This window comes from Rousettus aegyptiacus, unplaced genomic scaffold (assembly GCF_014176215.1).
Source record: "Rousettus aegyptiacus isolate mRouAeg1 unplaced genomic scaffold, mRouAeg1.p scaffold_m13_p_8, whole genome shotgun sequence".
Lineage (NCBI taxonomy): Eukaryota > Metazoa > Chordata > Mammalia > Chiroptera > Pteropodidae > Rousettus > Rousettus aegyptiacus.
The window spans coordinates 112,566,431-112,587,320 of NW_023416311.1; the positions used below are offsets into that span (position 1 = coordinate 112,566,431).

Sequence of the window (20,890 nt, forward strand, 5' to 3'; positions counted from 1 at the left end):
TAGGATTCTTTATTAAAGGACTTTTTTCTTCCTCAAAACTAAAAAACGAAACCTTTATTAAAAATCTTTTTTGATTTCTATTTTTGGCAAACCAAATAATTGAAAAGCCTCCAGCAAACATGGGCTAAAAATGGCAGTCACCCTTTGAAATGCCAACAGAATTCACACAGGACAGCCACGGAGGCAAAGGGAGGAAAGCGTTGGGTGAACGAGAGCGCCTCTGGACCGGGGAGGGGTGGTCCTGATGCCCAGGCCAGGGCTTCACACCTTCACCTGGACTTCCTTCACAGCCAGATGCCCAGAGGTCACCCTCAGTACGCAAGGACCAGGGGAAACAGCCCCAAAAGCAGTTTCTTCAGGTCCTGGGATCCCCCTGTCCTGGGGGAATCGAGACCTTGATAAGCTCCATCTGAGACCTAGTTAAGTGCACATGTTGCTAATAACCACTGAAGAAACCAGTAGCGATGTGACTCCCAGACAGATGAGGGAAGAATAGAGCAAACAAACCCACACAGTGGGAAAGGAAGCACCAAGGGAGCACATGTAACTAGGAACGCAAAACAAGTGGAAATATGTTCAAATATATCAGGACGCAAGTAAATAAGATTTTAAAATAGCAAAACAATCAATGAGAAAAACCTAAAACGGGAACGGGATTCTTAGGCATGGAGGGGAGCTTACACACATCCCGTTGGGGACATGAAAGCTGGCGTTGGACAAATGGGCTTTGTGTCAAAGCTGCTATCAGAGTCATTTTCTTAGGATGCTAAACGCACACGCTGTAGAGACAGTTTGCTATGCTAAATCTTAAAATCTTGTATGATTTTTTAAAATCCTTACGTGAAAAAAACAAGTTGCAGACTGAGCGAATCTGTAACGGGTGCTACTATCTTGTTAGGGGACACAAAGGGTCACAAAGAACCACACACCGCCCAGGGGGCTAACAAGTATGGAGAGCCAGGGACCAGGGGCAGACCAGGCCAGTGCTGCCCGCCAGGCCAGCGTCCCCAGGGAGCACCCTGCTGCCCGAGACCTTCCAACCACAGCCCAGGGGCCTTCCCGCTCGAAGCCCTGCCGTCCCCTCACTCAGACCTACCTATGACCTGCCGGCCCGAAGCACCTGTCCCACCTTCCCTCCCCTCACTCCAGCCCACGGCCACCTCCACCCCCTCCCGCCCACACTGTCCCTGCGCCTGCAAGTCAACTTCAGGTCTTGGCTTCCAGGGCGGCGTTGCCCACAAAGCTGCCACGTGCACTGCCCCCCGCCCTCCCGGCCAATCTGTTTGTGCGTCACCCGCCCCCCTCTGATGCATAACAGCACTCAGCGGCCCTGTGGGCACTTGTCTTCCCCTTGCCGTGTGCACACTGTGCGCACGGCATCAGTGCCAGCACCTGGCTGATGTCTGCATCTTTCCGTCCCTGGTCTGTCCTCTGACACAGGGCCTGGCATGCAGCAGGGACTCAACAACTACTGCTGAAGGACAGGCGGAAGGAAACACAGGTAGGACGACTAGCCGGCACTTCGCTCTGTCCGAAGGACAACAGCAAAGTGCCCGACAACACCCAGGGTTAGCAGGGGTGCTGGTGTGCTGCCGCCACGGTCTGAATGTTCGTGTCCCCCAAACTTCAAATGTGGAAACCTAACCCCAAAGGTAATGGTGTGGGGAGGTGGGCCTAGGCCATGACGATGAGTGTCCTTAAAACAGAGACCCCCTAGAGCTCCTGGCCCCTCCCACCGCGAGGACACAGCGAGGAGTCACAGCCCAATCTTGGGGTCCAGCCTCCATTTAGAATATGAAAACTAAGTGCTGCTGTTGGCGAGGCCCCGCCCACAGCATTGTCTCCGCAGCCCCAGCACAGCAGGACCCCTTCGGGACCACGCAGCACTCTCGGGGTGTCCTGAGCCCTGAGAAGCACACCAGGGGGTCTGTGCAGGCACGAGCAGGGCAGTCTTGTGATGGAGTGACAGTGAGTGCCCCCCGCCTCAGGTCTCAGCACAGGTGAGTCTGCGGAGCGTGGGCGAGATGGGGAGGGGTGCGGGGGGCAGAGGGAGGGCAAGCAGCCTGCTCTGCGCTGGGAAGACGTGGGGATCTCAGGACGGCAGAGGACACCTGGCCAGGGCTGGACCTGCTGCCAGGTGGGGGCGGTGTGTGCTCCGTCCTGGGCACCCGAGACTCGCTGGCTCGGGGTGCCCCTGGACCAGATGAAGGAAACCAAGTCACCACGGCCTGGGCTATGGGAGGGTCTCCTCTTGGGCCCCAGTGACCCTTACCCCTTCCTACACACCTGTCACTAGATCCTGGCCCAGGCAGGGCTGGCCCCAGAGGGTCCCCCTCACATGGGACAAGGTGTCTGCTCCCTACAAGACAGGTCAAGTCTAGGGCGTCCTGCAGGCACCTGGGAGGGTCCCCTAACCCTCAGCCATGGGCGGGAGAGGGACTGGCCAGCGAGGGAGAAGGCGCTGAGCAAGCACTCCTGGCCCGCAGCGGGGGCGCTGCCCAGTGTCCACCTCGCCTCCCCCCGCCCCGCGGCTTTGGCTCCGCTGCGGTTACCTGTTTGCGTTCACTTTCCTTTCTGCCGTCTGCCTATCAGCGAAGGACTACCTTCGACTGTAAATTAGTCAGGCACGCTTTCAAGGAGATCAAGCGACTCCATCCGAAAAATGAAAGACGTTTCCATTTATGGTGTACACATAGCAATGTGATTTATTTTACATTAGTATTGCAAATATAATGAAGGCACAGTATCAGAAATACATCTGAAAGCTCTTTTCAAAGGCACTGAGACTACCACAAGGAGTTAGATTACTATAGTGCGTCCACTCATAAAGTTCAACAAATCAGTCTAGATATTAAAACTTTTCCTTCCAGTAGAAACTGCGAAAATGTCAAATATGACTTCTGTTGATCTCCTCCCTTCCGCCCCACCGCCTGAGCTTGACCCTCACGGGCTCCGGCCACACAGGCCGGAGCTGCGGACAGCGGAGCTGCGTCTGGCGCTGGCGCGCACAGAGCGGAAGCGCCTGCAGCACCTGAGCCCAGCCACCGTCTCCCGCCTTTGCAGGAGGCCGTGGGTGTGCAGCGGCCAAGTGCTGACTCGGGAAGCTTTGCTGCGGCTCGCCAGCAGAGGGAGGGACCTGGGCGTGAGCACAGTGGACGTGCGGAGAACACAGAACCTGCAGAGCCGAGGCCCACACACTGAGTTCTGCACGGCGGAGCCCTGTCTCCCGGCTGCATCCACGTTGGTGTCCACGGCCCGAGGAGAACGGGGACACGCGGGTTGTGTGACTGTGGGGAGGGGGTGCGGTAGGGTGGCCAGGCACTGTGGCCCTCCCGGGCAGGACAACGGAGTGTGTTTGAAAGGGTCCGGCCTGCAGCTCTCCGGTTACACTGGGGTCCGGCGACGGTGTGCAAATACGCGATGATGGCCCTGCACTCTGTCACCCCTGAGAGCCCCTTCCCATGTCACACGCATGCAGAGGTTCCCGGCCTCCGCACCATGAGGAGCTCACGGCAGCCCGTGGCCCCCCGGCTGAATGTGGTGCCGAGGGGGCGCCGCCCCAGAGGGCGAGCGGAGTGGACCCACGGTGAGAGGCAGGGCTCCGGGCGGGGAGCCCTCTGCTTTTACCAGGAAGGAAGCAGCAGGGAGACTCTGAGATCCCCCCGCCTTAGGCCTCCTGCCTGTTGGTGCCGAGAGCATGCAGGTGCTCTCTGCTCCGCCCGATAAGGCAGGAGACGCAGGGCCAGCAGGGGCGGGGGGGCGGGGTTCTCAGGGTGGCAGGTCCTTGCAGGCAGCAGGTCCTCAGCTGGCATTTACTAAAGAGCTTCAGCATCAACCCAGAATCTGAACGTGGACACCCTAAGCCACCGACGACAGAGAAAAAGAGCCCGTGCCGAAGAGCAGCATGCTCCCGTGGACCAGCGAGGCCTCACCACAGGGCTCCCGCCACATCGGAGATGTCTGGGGGCGGTGACTTTAGGACAGATGTCCTGTTCCTGAGGCGGCGGGGTCTGTGCACCCCAACATGGGCGGGCTGGGCGGCAGGGGCACCCCGGACCCAAGGGTCTCCCTGCTGTGGCCCCCAGCCTGGTGCTGGCTTCTATGCCCTGAGACTTTGCCGTCAGCCGCAGCCCTCACTGGGTGGGGGTTGGGCGTCACCTTCGCTTTGCACTTTGTGCGTTGCATCCAAATTTCCTACAATCGGAATGTATTGCCTTTTCGATTAAAATACACATGTACATATACTGCCGGCCTGAATGTCTCTAATAATCCTCCTGAGACAGCGGCCGAGCCCTCATTCGAAAACCTGCAGACAGCTGGCTGCACGGCAGGACGCGGCAGGCTCTCGTTCTCGCCGCTGCACTTCAGCGTCTCTACCTGCAAATGCAGGCTCTGCGGGCCTGGGTCACGCCGTGTCCCGAGACCCCGGCGAGACTTCTGGAAGGGCCCGGGCATCGCCCCGTGAATGTCCACTCCGTGTGGCCTTAGACCCTGCTGGGGGTCTCAGAGCACGTGCGGCAGGACTCGGCCCTGACAGCCCCTCTTGCCTGGAACTTTCTGGAGTCCTTCCATGAGTGGGTGCACGGTCAGCAGTAGCTCAGTGACAGCCCCGGTTCACTGCCTCAGCCGTGGGGGGCCTGTGCCGGGAGCTGGGCGGGGCCACGGGGCACACCACCTCTGCTTTCCCTCCTGGCAGGCGGATTGCCCGGGCGGGGTCCCCCGCACAGGCCCAGGGAAATACTGTCACACGTGAACAGACCAAGACCTCTGCATCCGAGGATCGGTGCTGCTTTAGGAACTGCCGAACGTGCTGTAGCCCACGTGACAGGCAAACCTGTGCCACTCTGCGCAGCGTCACTGAAGACAGGCTCCGACTGGCGCCTGCCCGCCGACAGCCCAGCGGAGCACAGACAGACGCCGCACACCACGAGTGCCCAGCCCTATGGCCGGAAAGCGCCCTCAGAGGCGGTGGGCGGCACCAGTGCTGCCAAGGCACCTTTGGGAAGCACCCTGTGCACCCCGCCCTGACTGTGAGCAGCCCACGGGGCTGAGTCCAGCGGCTCACGCTTGACCACGGGTGTGGGCGCAGGAGCTCTGCAGTCACAGCCCAGAGTTGGGGGCTGGTGGCCCCGCACACAGAGGCAGGGAGGAGGCTCCAGGCAGATGCAGGGCGAGGGGTGGCCCGGGGCGAGCTCCCTGCCTGGCCTGGGGGGTGCCCCCAGCATGCCGGGCCCCAGGTGCGGGCTGTACAGGTGGGGCCTGGAGTCTGGCTCTGTTTTCAGGTGCATCCTAGTAGGGAAAGTGACCAGCTGTCTCTTGGCCACGTCACTGGCTCCCAGCCACATCTGGCTTGGGGGCATACAGTAGCCATCTGGTGCATTCTCAGACCCGGAGTCACTCTCCATCTTGATGGGCACATTGAGTGAGGACAACATGGGGTTGCATGGGGCTCCTGAGGGCATGGGCACACCTCGCACCTTGATGTCCTCAGTGGAATAGCCTCCTACTGCAAGCCGCTGCACAGAGGACTGAGGCAGCCGGTTCTCCAGGCCCCCCTGCGGGAAGGGGCAGCTGGCGGAAGGGCGCGCCTGGCCCTGACCTCCATCCCGCAAGCCTCTGCTGGCCCGGCTGGGGAAGGCGCCGGGGGCTTGGTGACAGCTGGGGGGGTTCCTGAAGGCAGGGACGGTGCCTGGGCCACCGGGGGAGGACAGGCAGGAGCCCCGGGCCGCGGCATGTGTGGGGAACGGCTCACCCCTGCTGGGCTCCAGCTTCAGCCTGGCCCCGTCCTGGCCGCGCTTCCCTGTCCCCCAGCTCAGGTGCCTCCCAGGTCCCGGCGTCTGGAAGCGGCAGTCGTACGTGTGCATGTCTCTCCGTGCCCTGCCATGCTCCCCTGCGCCCCTGTCCCTGCGGAGGGCAGATGCCCGTCAGACAGGGCAGGGCTCTGAACCTCGGCGGCAGCGGCTGAGACCGTGCGGCTGCGCATGCCCACAGCCCCAGCATGGGGGCGCCCGCACGGCTGCGCATGCCCACAGCCCCAGCACGCCGGCGCCCGCGCCATCCCTCCCTGTGCCCAGCCCTCCCACGGCCTCCCGGGTGCCCCGCTGGGTTCTGAGGGCTCGGGGTAGGGGACGCAGGGGTGGTCACCCAGGGTCCGGGCTGCAGGTGGCTGGGGGTCGGAGGGGGTCTGAAGCCCTGGCAGCCCTGGCTGAAGCCCCATGGTGCCTGGCCACGCTCACACATCCATGGCGACCTCCAGGTGAGAGGCGTGTCTGGGCAGGACAGCGAGGCTCACTGTCACGGTCAAGGCCACCAGTCATTCTTTTCTTTCCTAATGCCCGGCTGTGACTTAGGGGGTCCTGGGGCTGCCAGAGGCCCCACTCACCCTGCGGCCCCCTCAGGGCCAAGGACGAGGTCGGGGCCACCCCGTAGGCATAGGCACGTGGCCCTGGCTGGAGCCCGGGCCCAGCAGCAGGCATCCACTTGTGCCCGGAACACCGAGGCGCCATGCTCTCCATTGCTCCTTCCTGTCAGGGTTCAGAGGAGGGAAAAGCCGTGACCGTGACCGCGGGACAGAGCCCGGACCCAGCGAGCAACTCTGCTCTCGGTGGGCGCTCCCTGGGAGCTGAAGACCCACGGGAGGGGCCCTCGTCCAGCACCCCCACCCACCCCAAGGGGCATCCCCATGAATGAGCCCGGGGTCTAGGGGGCAGGGGGAGCCCGCTAGGGATAGAGACTCATGTCACCCATTTACAGAAGAGGACTAAATGAACTTTAAAAGTACCTGCTAAGAAACTGGGTTTTCCGTGCAACTCGGACTCACACAGACTCCTGGTAGCTTTCACTCTGCAAAGAACGGGTAGCAAAAGGGCGTGCAGGTTACGTGTGCCGGTGGCGGAAGCCAGCAACACGACGGCTGCTGCCGCGCCTGGGGCGGGCGGGCACAGCGACTCACACTGGCTAACTCGCTCTCGGTCGCAAAGGCCCGGCTCGGCTACGGGTTTGCAGAAAATTCCAATTCCCATCACTTTTCAGGCCAATAAAGGGCTAAAGAATTTGCTTCAGACAGTAGACAAGCACCAAGAACAATTTTTCGGTGCTTAGTTTTATTCTGCACGGGAAGCATGAAAATCCTGTTGACTCTTGCGATTTGCAGCGGTCACTGTGAACACTAGTGAACGTCGAGCCCTCGCCCCATGTGTGCATGTGCACACACACGTGCACATGCATGCACACATGCACATGCATGCACATACAAACGTGCACATGTGCACACACACATGCACATACATATACACACAAACGTGCACACACCTGACATGGAACTTAAGTACAACCTTAAATCGTAAGGTAACACCTCCTGCTGATTCTTCTTTAAAATTATTTTTCAAGACAAAGACTGAGGCTCAGAAGTGTTAAGTGACTTGCCTGGGGCCACTCTTCAAGCAGGGACAGCAGCGGAGTCAAGTCTCCGCACCTGGCGCCAGAGCCTGGGCTCCCAGCACCGCCCTACCTCCCCTGGACCCATTTGCAGGAGAACAGAGACGAGACAAAGACCAGAGACGGATGAGAGACAGAAGGGGCATCTCCTTCGGCTGGGCCACGTGCATCGGGTGACTCAAACATCTGTCACTCTGGCATGTCCAGGAGTAACTGCAAAAGGCCCTGTGTCCTGAATCTGGGACGCATAAGCTAGCAAGCCAGTGCATCCACCCAGACGGAACCCTGCACTGTCGGGCGAGAAGGCCGTGAAGACCTGTCGGGAAAAAAGCGCTTCGGCAACTGTCCGCAGGGTCGATTGCGCGTCCAGACGGCCGCCAGGGCCTCTGAGTCTCCGGGTTTGCACCCTGCGTCATCGCCGAGCTTCGAGAGAAGCGAGCGGGACGTGGGTCTGACCGCTGGCTATCACCTCCACTCAGAGCAGCGGGCGTTCCCAGGAAGCTCAAGGAGTCGCTTTTCTTAAAAGTTGAGTGGACTCACCACTCTCCTGGGGCCTCCGTCTGCCCTCGTGAGTTTTAATAATGTTCTACAAAAGGGGCCGTCCAGCACTGACTCAGCCGTCACCGTGCGTGCGTGTCACCTTCGCATCCCTGCGCCTGCGAGGAAGGTGGGGCTCCAGGCCACAGGGTGGGGCCCGCCCAGGCGGCCGGCCTGCAGTTCCCCGCACGGGCGCCAGGGGGCGGCAGGAGCCCGCCTCGCGCAGTTGCCCCCAAGCGGCGACGGGAGGGCGGGATTTCCACTCCACCGTTAGGACAAACATGCACGGCCAAGAGGAAACTCATCGTGTGAGTTTGTTATAATTTTCGAGCCATGGCAACTTAGGAACGGGGCCCTCGGAGACAGCGAGGGGCGACGCGCACGGCCGAGCACGGCGGCTGGCGCAGGCGTGAGCGGCGGGCGCGGCGCGCGCGTCCCGTTCGGACGCGCAGGGCCCGGGCCGCGCCCCGCACACCGCCCGCCTGTCGCTCTCCCCCTCCTTGGTGTTGTTTTCCCTCTCTCATATTTCATCTTTAAAAATGAGGCAGATATTTCATTTCAAACCGCCCCACAAAACTGCTGTCTTCGCGTGCTGGCGCGTGTCAAGGCCCCAGAGCACGGCCCCAGGCTCCGCGGCACTGTCCCCAGAAGCCACACGGAGCAACCGCGACCGGCCCGGCGACGCGGGGCCGGGGAGGGCAGCGCTCCACGGCCGAGCGTGCACTCACAGCCACCCAGGGCGGAGTCAGGAAGGTAGCTTTGGGGCGCGCGAGAGAAGCCTGCTGCGACTGGACTGTCACCGGAGGACTCAGGGACCAGGCGGTGTAGGCAGCGCTACGAATGTGGTGTGAGCAGCATGTGTTTTTCCTCGTGGCCGCCTCCACACTGAGCTGGCTGAAGTAGCACCAGCCTCCAAACTCGCTGCCGCTGGAAATGGCAGGGCGGACGGAGCGCATGGAGCGCAAAGAGCGCAGGAGCGGACAGGGGCGCACGGAGCGAGCGCACAGGGCGCACGGAGCGGGCAGGGGCGGACGGAGGGCACAGGGCGCACGGAGCTCACGGAGCGCACGGAGCGCAGGAGCGGACAGGGGCGGACGGAGCGCACAGGGCGGACGGGGCGCACGGAGCTCACAGAGCAAACGGAGCGCAGGAGCGGACAGGGGTGGACGGAGGGCACAGGGCGCAGGGAGCGGGCAGGGGCGGACCGGGTGGACAGGGGCAGACGGGGTGGACGGAGCGGACAGGGCGGCAGGCCGGCGACGTGGGGGTGGCGCCGCGGCGCGTACTCACTTTGCGTCCGTCACAGGTGCAGCGTCTGGCCTGTGCTTCGCCCGCGGAAACGGAAACGCGCCCTTGGTCTTCATCTCCGCCACGGACGGCAGGACCGGCACCACAATGCAGAACAGTGAGAGCCGGGGGGACAGGCCCGTTCCTGACGGCGCCTTCCTCTTCTGTCCAAACAGGAATCTTAATTTTCCTTGAAACTGCATCGTCTGGTGTTTTAAAGACAGAAACATGCCCACAGAGCGAATTAGCGACTGGGAGGACACGAGCCGCCGTTCAGGGGGCATGCGGGGTAGCGTCTGACCCTGTGTCACCGGGGCGACAGAAGCCAGCACTCCGCGCGTGGCCTCCGAGGGGCATGGACACCCCCAGGCCTTGGAGTGGTCCGTGGTTTCTCTGTGGGCTCCGTGATGCCCTTAGCTGAAGAGCACGTTCCCGTGTGTGCGCTCGCCCTGTGGGGTGTGTGCCAACTCTCACACGGCAAGCGTGAACGTGCATCCACTCAGGCTGTCGTGGACCCAGGACAGAACGATCAGGCAGCACCCCGGCGGGACTCGCTGGAGTAGATAATCTCTGAGGCCTGTTTCAGTTTAGAGCCCTCATTCCCAAATTATCATTCCTTCACTCCTGATGGTAAAGCTCAGGGGCAGCTCTATTTGGTTTATCTCCAGTGTGTAGTGTGACTTTAAAAGCCAGCAAGTAAGTTAGGACTTTGGGATAAAAGAAAATAAAAGATCTCACTATAATGCAAAAACTGACCTATTGAATTAGTTACCAAGTGCCTTCAGGGTGTGCTTGCCCTAGATGGAACCGTGACCCACACCATGGCGCCCCTCTCCGGCCTGCCCCTCCACCCACACACCCCTCCATCCACCCACCTTCCACCCACCCACACATCCACCCATCCATCATCTCTCCATTTGTCTACAGATTTAGTGAATGAACAAATGCCTGCAAAGCACCTGCTGTGCACCAGTCGTGTCCTTGGTGTGGAAGACGCAGGGCGGGGGTGTGCTGGGACGTGTAACGGCAGGCTCTCCAGGGAAGCGAGACCTGATTTGTACTGTTCGCCAGATTTTTTGGTGTAAATATTTCCACCATAGCTGATTTCAAGCTACCAAGCTAATGTCAACTGACCCTCTAGAGGCCTACGGTTGTAACAGAGGGCTCCCGTGGGCAGCAGAAGCCAGCCCCACACAGCACCGCCTTGCCCAGACCCTGGACCGGCGCGGCCTTCCCACAGCCTCAGGGCACAGCTGCGGGTCTGCAGGTCCACGCCAACGACGAGCAGCCCACATGTCGCCCTCAGTGTTTGCTGTACATGCCTGAGCACTTCCCAGCATGCGCGGCTGAAATATAATCAGACACTTTTCAAACTAATTTCTTTTGCTCGTTTCCTCTATTCAGTGCTTCTAGTCTCATTTCTAACCTACACTTTTCTCTCTGCTGGATTGTACAACCCATCTATATCGAGCTACATGGTAACTATCTTGTTTCCCACAGAATTTAGAGATATCAAAATAGGAGACTTTATGGACAACCGATTGACTAAATGAAAGATGAGTGATTATGTGCACATCAAAATCACAGTGCAAACAAACAGCTGCTTCTCTCACGAAGGGTCCTGGGGAGGGCTTGACACCAGCAGGTCCACGAGAACTTCTGTTTCAGGCCCTGGCCTCAGAGCCACTGTCACCCACCAGAGACCTCCATCACTGTCCCCTTTGGGCAGAAGAATAACATCCAGGAACCACGAAGCTATCGCTGCACTGCCAAATGGCTGAAGCCAAGTTATTGCCACAAACGACATGGTGTTTGGTGTTCCTGGAGTCAGCCAGGAATGGCTCGCTAGGCGGCCGTCACTCCAGGCAAATGCAAAGCAACTCGGCATGTCAGGTGGCCTGAGGCAGGTGGCATGGGGCTGGAAGCACAGCATCCTTGGTAGGCACCCTGGTTTGGAGAGGGGTCAGCCGCGTCAGGCCCAGGGCTCAGGAGCTGCGGGACACAGGGCCCCAAGGAGGGTCTCCTGGACCCCACATCAGGCCCCCTCGTGGGCCAGGGTGGGGCTGGGAGGAAGGTGGCCAAGGGGAGCCAGGAGCTGGGGAAATGCCTCAGGAAGTGAAGGGGGTAACATCTGGAGAAGGAGCCTGGGTAGGGGCAAAGTCGGGACATTTTTGCTTTTTATCCTCTATTGTGCTGAAGTGACTGAATTTGTATTATGTACAAGCAATGTTTTTATTAAAACAACTATTAATGCAGAAACAAAATGACCAGCCATAGGCCGAGGCTGCTAGAACTCCTGCCACCATGCTGACCACGGGCCTCTGAGCTGGCCAGCCTGCAGATTGCGGGGCCGAGGGTCCCAGCCCAGGACCTGGCCGCTACACGTGGGAGGGGCTGGAGGGTGGCTCAGAGGGCAGTGAGACAGCCCCGGCACTGTGGCCGGCACCACATGGTGGCCCTGAGCCTGATGGGACGAGCTACGAGCTGCTGGCGGCCACGAGGGCTGGGCTGCAGGGCCCCTCATGGGACCGTCCACAGATGGCCGCTGCCCGCCTTCCCTCCTCAGGGGCCACTGAGCCCCTGCTAGGAACTCCTGGCTCAGCCCTGGCCAACCTCGGCGGCTGTGCCGAATGCTCGGTCCCCAACACTGGGGCTCATCCTTCCCTGAGCTACAGCCTGGGCAAGGAGACGGCCCCAAGTGGCAGCTGGGGAGACGCAGCAAGGGGTCAAGGACCTGGGGGCAGCGGTGACCACCCCCGGAGGGGCTTGCCCTGTGGTGCTGATGGCAAAAGGCCCTGGGGTCAGGGCCGCAGGGCGAAGTGTGGCCCACGACGGGGGCGCTGAGCTTCCGGGAGCCCGCCACGGAGTGCAGCGTGGGCACAGGGTGGGAGGGCCGGGGGGCGGGGGGACAGGGGTCAGGCCTGGACTGGGGGCTCTGCTGGGCCGCGTTCCTGGAGGGCTTACCCTCCTCTCCCCTGGCCCCTCGAGTCAGGAGCTGGCAGAGGAACACGAAGGTCGGGCACGAGGGGCGGGAACCGCGAGGACGCTGGCCTCGGGCACTCGTGGCTCTTGCCTGCCCCGTCTCCGCAGCGGGGAGGTGTGGGAACCAGGAAAACACTTTGAGATGGATCTGAATGAGGGGCGGCTAAGTGCCGGGACGAAGCCACCTGGCGATCGGCGTTCGGCGTTCCGCGGGGGCGTGTCCTCGGCAGCAGCCAGTGCCCGGATTCGCTGCTGCTGACCCGGCCCCCCGGGAACCCCAGCCCCTCGCTTCCACCAGTCCCTCCGCCCCGGGGCGCGCGCAGCCCCGCCACTCACTCACCAGGAAGCCCGAGGTGCTGTCCAGCAGGCAGCGCACGCGGCAGGTGAAGCAGCGCCTCAGGAAGGCCGCGAACTCGGTGGGGCCGGCGGCCCCGTCCTGGGCCCTGAGCAGCCTCCCCAGGACGGCGTCCTCGCCTGCTCGCGAGGACAGAGAACCGCGGAAGCAGAAACGCTCGGTGAGCCAGGTCGTGCACCAATGGCGGCATCGCCACGTGGCCCACGCCGTGGTTGCACAGCCGCTCGCTGGAAGCGCCCCTGCTCCCGCCCGCCCCGGCCCGCGGACAGCGCTGTGACAAGTGTGCCCCGCAAGGCCACGCCCACGGCAGCGCAGGGTCCGCCTGGCGCTTCCCGAACGGCGCCGGGGTCCACACCGGTCGCTCAGCTCACGGCTCACACCGTGCCGGCTCGTGAGACTGGCAGTCTCCCCGACCTCCGGCCTGCTCTGTCTGGAAGGGCAAGGCCGCCATCTGGGGGCTTTGAGGGGTCTTGCCTCAAGGGCAGACGGCAGCCAGGGCTTCTCAGGCAAACCAAGTGCGGGCAAAGGGATTTCCCGAAAGATGCCTTGAGGGGGCACAGACGTGGCGGGAGCTGCCACCCATCTGGCCGGCCACATGGGGCCGACGGGAGGAGGGGGGAGGTGGGGAGGAGGGCGGAAGGGAGGTGACCAGGGTGTGTGTGTGTGTGACAGACGGCCGGGTGGGCGGTCCCCGGGAGCCGTGCTCGTCTGAGGGCACCTGCCGGGAGGCCCACCTGCGTCTGGGCGCGGGGGCTGCCCGCACGCGGCCTGCGGCGGGTCCATGGCCCAGTGCAGCTGCCGGTGGAAGTGCTGGCGGTCGTCCACGTGGATGTAGTCGTACACGTTCTGGTGCATCACGTCCGTCTGAAACGGTGCGGCAGGGTTTCAGCCCGGCCCTGGCTTCACGCCGCAGCCAGGGCCTCCCGCCGAGCAATGCCTCGGCCACCTGCCGAGAGGTCACCCGAGTGGAGAGAGCCCACGGAAGGCCTGGGGCTGGGCTCTCCCCCCAGCAGGACGCGCCCGCCCGCCCGCCCGCCGGGAGGCGCCCTCGAGGGCAGGCAGGAGGCCCAGCGCCCCGGTGTCACCTGGGCCGAGACACCCAGTTTCTGAATTGACTCCAACGTCGTGCCTCGGAGCCGCGTCGGTGTCACGTGGCCAAGGCCGGCTGGGGGCTCCGGCCGCCGCACGCCTCGGGCAGCAGGAGCAGGGGCGTGGCGGAGACCAGCGGCCCGGGTCACCCGCCCCCCGCAGGCCACGCGGACTGGGAGGGAGCGCGCGTGGGGCAGGAGCGCGTCCTCGCCAGGGCGTCGCGGTCCGGGCTGGTGGTGGAGGTGGCGGCCAGGCTTCCCCTGCAGCTGCACACCTGCCGCCCCTCACCTGACGGTCTCGTCTCGCCTGGGGCCTGCCGGCTTACCCGTCGGCTCTCCCCGCACCCACAGCTCCACGAGCCCGCGAGCGCCTCCCACAGGGACGTTTCTCTGATAAACTAGTGATACAAGCACAACGTACAGGCCGGAAAGTGCCGCGTCCCACGTTCACAGCTTGGTGGGTCCCCGCGTGTCCCGGGGGGTCCCCGCGTGTCCCCGCGCCGCGCGCTCCTGCGGGCGTCCCGCGCACCCCTCTGCCTTGCTGTTCCCCTCGCGGTCGGGCGCGCTCCGAGTCACCTATCTCCTCTCGCGGCCTCCTGACCCTGCCGTCACCTTCCAGACGCATTACCGCCACCCGATGCCACGGTCACGCCAGAGGCGACCGCCGGGCCCTTCCCTCCCGCCCGCATTCGCCCGCGAGACGCCCCCCACCGGCCGAGCCCCGCGCGGCCGCCGGCTCCGGCCTGCGGTTCGCCTGCGCGCCCCGCACCAGGGCCGCGCTGCCGCAGCTGCCGCGTGTGCAGGAGTCTCGCGTCGAGTCCTACGTCCACACGCCTGCCACCGCCGCGCCCCGCCCGGGTGTCCGGAGCCCCCCACATTCCGTGACGAGGAAAGCCGGGTCTGGAGACGTGACCATGAGCGCCCCCCGCGAGAGGCTGACCGAGGCGCCGCGCTTACCTGGTGGAAGCCCAGGTGGTCTGCGATGGTGGCCGAGGCGTAGAAGATGACCCCGTCCGCGCTCACGACCAGGGCGAAGCCGTCCAGGGTCTGCACGGAGGAGAACCGGGCTGAGGCGCACGCGGGGCGGGGGCGTCGCCCTGGGGTCTCCGCCGCGCCTCCGGCCTCGCATTCAGAGCCCCAGAAATGCCCACCGTTAACTTGTTTTGACCATTTGCAACAGGTCCCAAGTCAGCGGATGACAGGGGAACTTGGTCACGGTCTACCAAGCCCAAGCCCTGGTCCCTGTTTTTCGAATGATCGCAAAATGTGTGTTCACTGAAACGTGACCCTCTCCGACAGGCGGGGGCGCCTCCGGGCGCGCCGGAGCAGCGGCCTCCTCCCCGCGCCCCCTTCGTGCTGTGCTCCCCACACCCCCGCCTTCTTCCACACTGTGTTTTGGTTCCTCTGAGAGTCTTAATCATGAAAACGAGTCCAACTCCGTCAAGCGCTACTTCTGCATCTATGGAAGTAATCCCACGCACTCTCGAGAGTCTATTAAAGTGGCGAATTTCATGGGCAGATTTTCTGACGAAGAGTCGTTCTGTCTTTGGATTGGTTCATTTCACTTGGGCGTTTTTCATAAATCTATTCTGTATTTACGGAAAAGCCAGATCGCAAGCTTCTCACTAGTTTGCTGTCAAGCACACACATAATCCTCAGCGAGACTCGGGGCTCTCTGCCCCCCTTCTGTTTTCTGGGTCCACTTATCTGTGACGAGGGCCCTGTGTCCCTTGAGCGTCCGGCTCACCTCGCCCCTAAGACCACCCAGCCTGGGCACACTCCGGGGAAGCGGTGAGTGACGCAGGGAGACCACAGCTCTGTGTCATTTATGTCATGGTTGTTAGCAAATTCGGGTTAAAAATTGTTTTCCTACATCGATCACGGCATCTTAAAATGTGTTCCAGCTATGCGCCCGTTTCCTCTGGATTTCAAAAGCATCAGTGCATGTTCTTCGCAACGTTTTCATACTCGCTGAATCCGCTTTATCTGTGATTATGCGGACCTCTCGGGTGTGGAGAGAAGGGCTCGTGGCTGTGGTGCTCGCCTCAGCCCCTCGCCCCACCCTTCAGCCCCCGGCGCCTCCCGCAGGGGCACCCCAGAGCCGTCACGTGGAGATGCACTGGGAGCGCACTCCTAACCCGTGAGCCTCGAGCGTTCGAGCTACCTGCCACCGACTACCTGCCACCGACCGACCTGCCACCGACTACCTGCCACCGACCGACCTGCCACCGACCGACCTGCCACCGACCGACCTGCCACCGACCGACCTCTCAGCCGTCTGCCGTCCCCCGCCGGCCCCCACAAGGAGAAGGCCCAGGATGCAGGCGGGCGTGCGTGCGGGTCAGGCCCGGCTCGGAGCAGCTTGCCCAGTTTCACGTCACCTCCATGAGGCAGGACGGTCTCGACTCCTGCCAGCACGGAAGCTGCAGGCGAGGGAGGCTGAGGTGTCCGGACAGCAGAGTTCATAACATTTCAATTTGTATCTTTAAAACACAGACATTTGGTGACTTCGAATTAATTTCCATGGAGTTGCCGGCCGGGAAGTCATCGTAATATTCAAGTCTCCTAATTCCTGACCATCTGGGCACTCGCTTTCTCTTCTCTTCTTTTTTAAGAACCTTTGGCAATTGGATGTGATAAATGATTTTACGTTATAATTTTCATTTGTGTCATTAGCAATGAGACTGGAAACCGTCTCAGACGTCCGTTGGTAACTCGTGTTTCTCCTCTGGGAAACCCCCTGTGCGTGTCACGTGCTCGTTTTTCTATTAGGGTTTATAAATCTCACGTTATGAGAGCTTTTCAATGACTGATACTGAAGCTTTCTAGGCAGCCTAGGTTGGTGGCACCCCCGAGCTTCGGACCCCGAGACTTCTAGAAAACAGGAGGGCGACGAGAACAACAAGGCGGCCCAGACCCACGCCCGAGCACGCAGGCCGCTGAGGAACGTCTAAGTACTTAGAAGCAGAAAAGGCAACACCAAGTCCCAGGGACCCGAGCATGACTGTTAGGAGGAGGAGCGTAGAAGCCCTCCTCAGAAACCGGGGGAAGAAGCCCGTGAAGCCCGCCACGGGCACAAGGCAGGAAACGTGAAAATCAACAGCAGCCGGCCAGAGCGGTCCCAGGGCACCGACCCTCCACCAAATCAACCCTGGTTCTCCGAAGAGATAATGACACTGATAACCGCCAGCGAGACCGACTCGCCGGGGATTTCACACCGTTACGGATCCAGTAGACACCACGAGGACAGCAGGAGAACAGTAGCACTGAAGGTCAACAAACTAAACGATTTAAATGAAAAACACTGAAAACTGACTTAGAAGAACCAGAACATCTAAGTCGCCCGACGCCTACCACACAAAGTGAAGTTGTATCCAAGCCTACCCACAAAGAGAAGTCCAGGACCAGATGAGAACACCTAAACCCCCAGGAATCAACCCAATAAAACATCCAGGACGCACCTACGGAGGACGAAGGGGCGGAGCAGAGGGACCTTGGTGGTCAGGGGCGGCCCCGCCCGCTGGGCTAACCTGCAGCCGCGAGGCGAGCCCCGCCACCAGAGCAGGGTGTCTCCCTGCAGGAATGGGGATGCTGAGCCGAGAGTCTACGTGGAACGTGACGGGCCCAGACTTGCCGAAGCAATCCTGCTACGGAGGCGAGTTGCAGGCACGGCCGGCCCTAAGCCGCGGCAGTTAGGGCCACGTGTTAAGGACAGACAAACCCTGGCCGCTGTCTCGTCCCCACACATCCGGCCGCGGAGGTGCAGCTCGGAGGGGCAGCGCGGCCTGGGGGAAGTGCAGACAGACACAGCCGGAGGGCGCAGTGGGCGTCACAACCAGCCAGGAAGAGACCCCAGCAGCCGGTGGAGGCCGCCCCGGAGGCGGCAACACCAACCCCAGGACCCGTGAGTGGCGTGGGAAAGACGAGCCGCCGACGTGCCTTGTTCCAGTTTCGAGTGACTTTCCTGACAGAGGCGCCCACAGGGCACTGGCCTCACACCGCGGTTGGGCTTTCGTCTGGCTTTTCTGAGCACGGAAGCCCGGGTCCCAGGCGCCCCGGCCGCGGCGGCCACTTCGAGTGGCTGGCTCCAGACGATGACCACGAACCTGCGCCCCACATCTGGACCCCGGCGCACGTGTGCGGGACGGGAACGGACCCCGGAGCGCGCCCCCCGGACTGTGCTGACCACGTCATCTGACATGCCGACGCCGGGCCCACCGCCCTGACGTCCCCGAGCGCAGGGCGGGCGTGCGGTGGCCCTGGCCCCCGTCCCGGGTGCTGCCCCGGACCGTGTCGACACGCCACCACCCCCCAGACACACCGCGATCTGGGGGGCACCGACGAGGCACCGTCTGGCAAACGGTGAGGCAGGGGGCGCACCGCCACCCCCGGGGTCCTGTCCACGGCCAGACGCGACACGGCCGGGCGCGGGGTCTGAGGAGCCGTGTCGAGCCCGGCGCCCCCGGTGCGCGACCCCACCCGGCGTCAGGGCACACGGCGCTCAGCTCTGCCCATCCTGTGAGCGCCAGGGACGCTGCCCTCGGGTCGGGCGGCTCGGCCCCTTCCACACGCGCCGGCCCGCCCAGGCCCTGCCTGTCAGCACCGGTGCCGGGGGTGGTTTGGGGGGGACCCACGTCCCTCAGACCGCTGGCCCAGCCAACGCGGCACTTTCTTCATGGCATTTTTTTTTTTTAACTAAAAATTGTTTTTTAGTTGTGGTAAACGTACATAATATAAAGTTTTCCATTTTAGCCACTTTTAAGTGTGTGGATTGTGACACTAAGTCGCTCACACTGCTGTGCGGCCATCACCGCCCTCGCGTCCGGACCTTCCTCCTCGTCCAGGGCTGAACCTCCTCGCCCCGGTCTGGACCTCCTCGCCCCGGTCTGGACCTCCTCGCCCCGGTCTGGACCTCCATCCCGGTCTGGACCTCCTCGCCCCGGTCTGGACCTCCTCGCCCCGGTCTGGACCTCCTCGCCCCGGTCTGGACCTCCTCGCCCCGGTCTGGACCTCCTCGTCCCGGTCTGGACCTCCATCCCGGTCTGGACCTCCTCGCCCCGGTCTGGACCTCCTCGCCCCGGTCTGGACCTCCTCGCCCCGGTCTGGACCTCCTCGCCCCGGTCCGGACCTCCGTCCCGGCCGAACACGCGCCCCTCCCGTCCCCCAGCCCCCGGGCACCACCGCCTGCCGTGTCCGCGACTCTGGCCCTCGGGGCCGCGTGTGGGGACAGCACGCGGCGTCCGTGCTGCCGGGCCTGAGCCCGCGTGGCGGCCCGTGCTGGCTCCGTCCTTTGCTGACTCGTGTCCCGCCGCGTGAGCGGGTCGCGTTGCGTCGTCCGTCGGCCACCAGGGGACCCCTGCGTGGCTTCCGCCTCCGGCCGCTCTGAGTGCTGCCGCTGTGACCGTGGCTGTCGGGAGGGCCGGGAGCCCGTTTCTGAGAAGGAAGCTGTCGGAGGCGAGGCTGGACCACGCTTCGCTGTCCCTGCCGGGTAAAGGCGGCTGCGGTGGGACCTGAACAGGCCGCCACCAGCAGAGCTGGGACCTCTGTAGCGAGGCGCGCGGTGCCCTGGCACGCAGCCTGCGCCCCACGCCTGCCCCGCGCTGGCTTTGCCTCCTGGTCCTGGGGCTCCTACCAGGCAGGGGTTGGTGGCAACATGGCCCTGCCCTGCTGCCCCGTGCTGCCGTGGCAGACGCGGGCTTCGGGCCACGAAGGGAGAACAGTGTTGGTACCAGCCAGGCAGCAACGGGCGCAGGTGCAGGCCGGAGGAGAGCCCAGCGCCTGGCTCCCCCGGGCGCATGCGGCGGGCGCCGTCACCATTGCGGCTCGCGCCTCGGGAGCCGGCAGCAGCATCCCAGGACGGGGAACCCCGTGGGCCGCCCTTTTGCTGCCCAGTCCTCCGGCCCCTGCGGCCCCGCCCCTGGGCTGCGGCAGAGGTGGGCTGGGGTGAGGCTGGGGTCCATCGCGGGCTTGTTAGAAGACAAGGTACCAGTTCCGACGGACCGTCAGAGCGACTACTCGCTGTGACAGCAAATCAGTAAAGAGTGAGAATCTGTTGTGACCGGCGGCCACGGGCTCCAGGCAGCGTGTGCCTGCCGGGCAGTGACCGCGGGGACCTCGAGTCCACTCCCGGGCGAGCCGAGGGTGCAGCCGCCTAGGCTCAGGGCAGCGGCGGGAGGGGGTGGCTGGCGCCCACGGCCTCTCCCAGAGCCCAGGTCGCGGGCACGGGCTCCGTTGTGCTGTAATACTTCAAGGACCAAAGAAACACGCAAGGCCCGAGCACATAAAATGCCTCAAAAAAGACTTTATGAGATTAGTCACAACCAAAACAGCCTTAATTTTAACTCGCAAGGCAAAAATTTTAAAAGGGGAAAGACCGTGAGACTGCGTGCCGAGTCATATGGCTTCAATCCCGCGGGGCGGAGCCGCCGCCAGGCACCTCGGCACATGTGGGGCCGGCTGCAGCCGCCCCGCGCAGGCCGCTGCTCCCTGCTCCCTGCAGCCCCGCAGGACTGCTCTGCTTTTTTTTTTTTTTTAAACATGGTACATGGAAAATGAGGTCACTTTTCCAAGTGGAAAAAAGGCTTTGGCCCCGAGCTTAAGGCTGCACTTTTTTTAAGGGGGGAAAATTCACATCTCTGTTCAATTACGGAACGTCACGGAAGGCACACCTGCCGCCCAGGGCGCGGCGCTGGCGCCTCCCCTGCGGCCCCCGCAGCCCCTCCGCGGGCCAAGGGCGCGTCCGAGAAAGCGGGGCTCCCTCGGCCGACGTCCGGATGTGCTGGTGTCTTCCAGCCCCCGGCAGAAACGGCCGGCAGAACTTCAAAGCCAGTTTGTCAAGGTCGCGGCAGAGGGAAAAGAGGGACGAGGAACAATTCTCGGCCCCTTGACGCTCCTCCCGGAAGAAAGGGAAGCGGGGCGCACGGCGCTCCCCCGGGAGCCGTCGCCATGGTCATGGAGTGACAACACAGGCCGAGACACGGCACGGTCACGCGAGGCGGGCAGTGACCCGCGGGCCGGCGGCTGGCTCGGCCTCCTGGAGCCGGATCGCGGCTGGGCGTCTCTGGCTGGCGTGCGTGCGAGCGAGCGGCCAGCTGTTGACAGACCCCACCAGCAGTGAACTTGGCCTTGAGGCTCTGCCATGAAGCAGCCCAGCCCTTGAGCGCCGACCTTGAAAGACCGGTTGGCCGGCCGCGGTGGGGCCACC

General features: G+C 62.9%; 1 protein-coding gene across 6 annotated transcripts in view; it reads right to left on the reverse strand.

Moving 5' to 3' along the window:
• Window positions 1-2,678: 2,678 nt before the first annotated feature.
• AHRR (aryl-hydrocarbon receptor repressor) overlaps window positions 2,679-20,890 on the reverse strand; it is a 50,324-nt gene continuing 32,112 nt past the window's right edge. For all 6 annotated transcript variants that reach the window (XM_036225655.1, XM_036225656.1, XM_036225657.1 and 3 more), the window contains exons 5-11: window positions 14,644-14,733; window positions 13,333-13,462; window positions 12,584-12,717; window positions 9,265-9,467; window positions 6,782-6,843; window positions 6,383-6,524; window positions 2,679-5,904 (exon numbers count right to left, since the gene is read on the reverse strand). In XM_036225655.1, coding sequence (XP_036081548.1) covers window positions 4,941-5,904; window positions 6,383-6,524; window positions 6,782-6,843; window positions 9,265-9,467; window positions 12,584-12,717; window positions 13,333-13,462; window positions 14,644-14,733 — 1,725 coding nt within the window. In that variant the 3' untranslated portion in view covers window positions 2,679-4,940. The remainder of the gene's footprint in view (window positions 5,905-6,382; window positions 6,525-6,781; window positions 6,844-9,264; window positions 9,468-12,583; window positions 12,718-13,332; window positions 13,463-14,643; window positions 14,734-20,890) is intronic.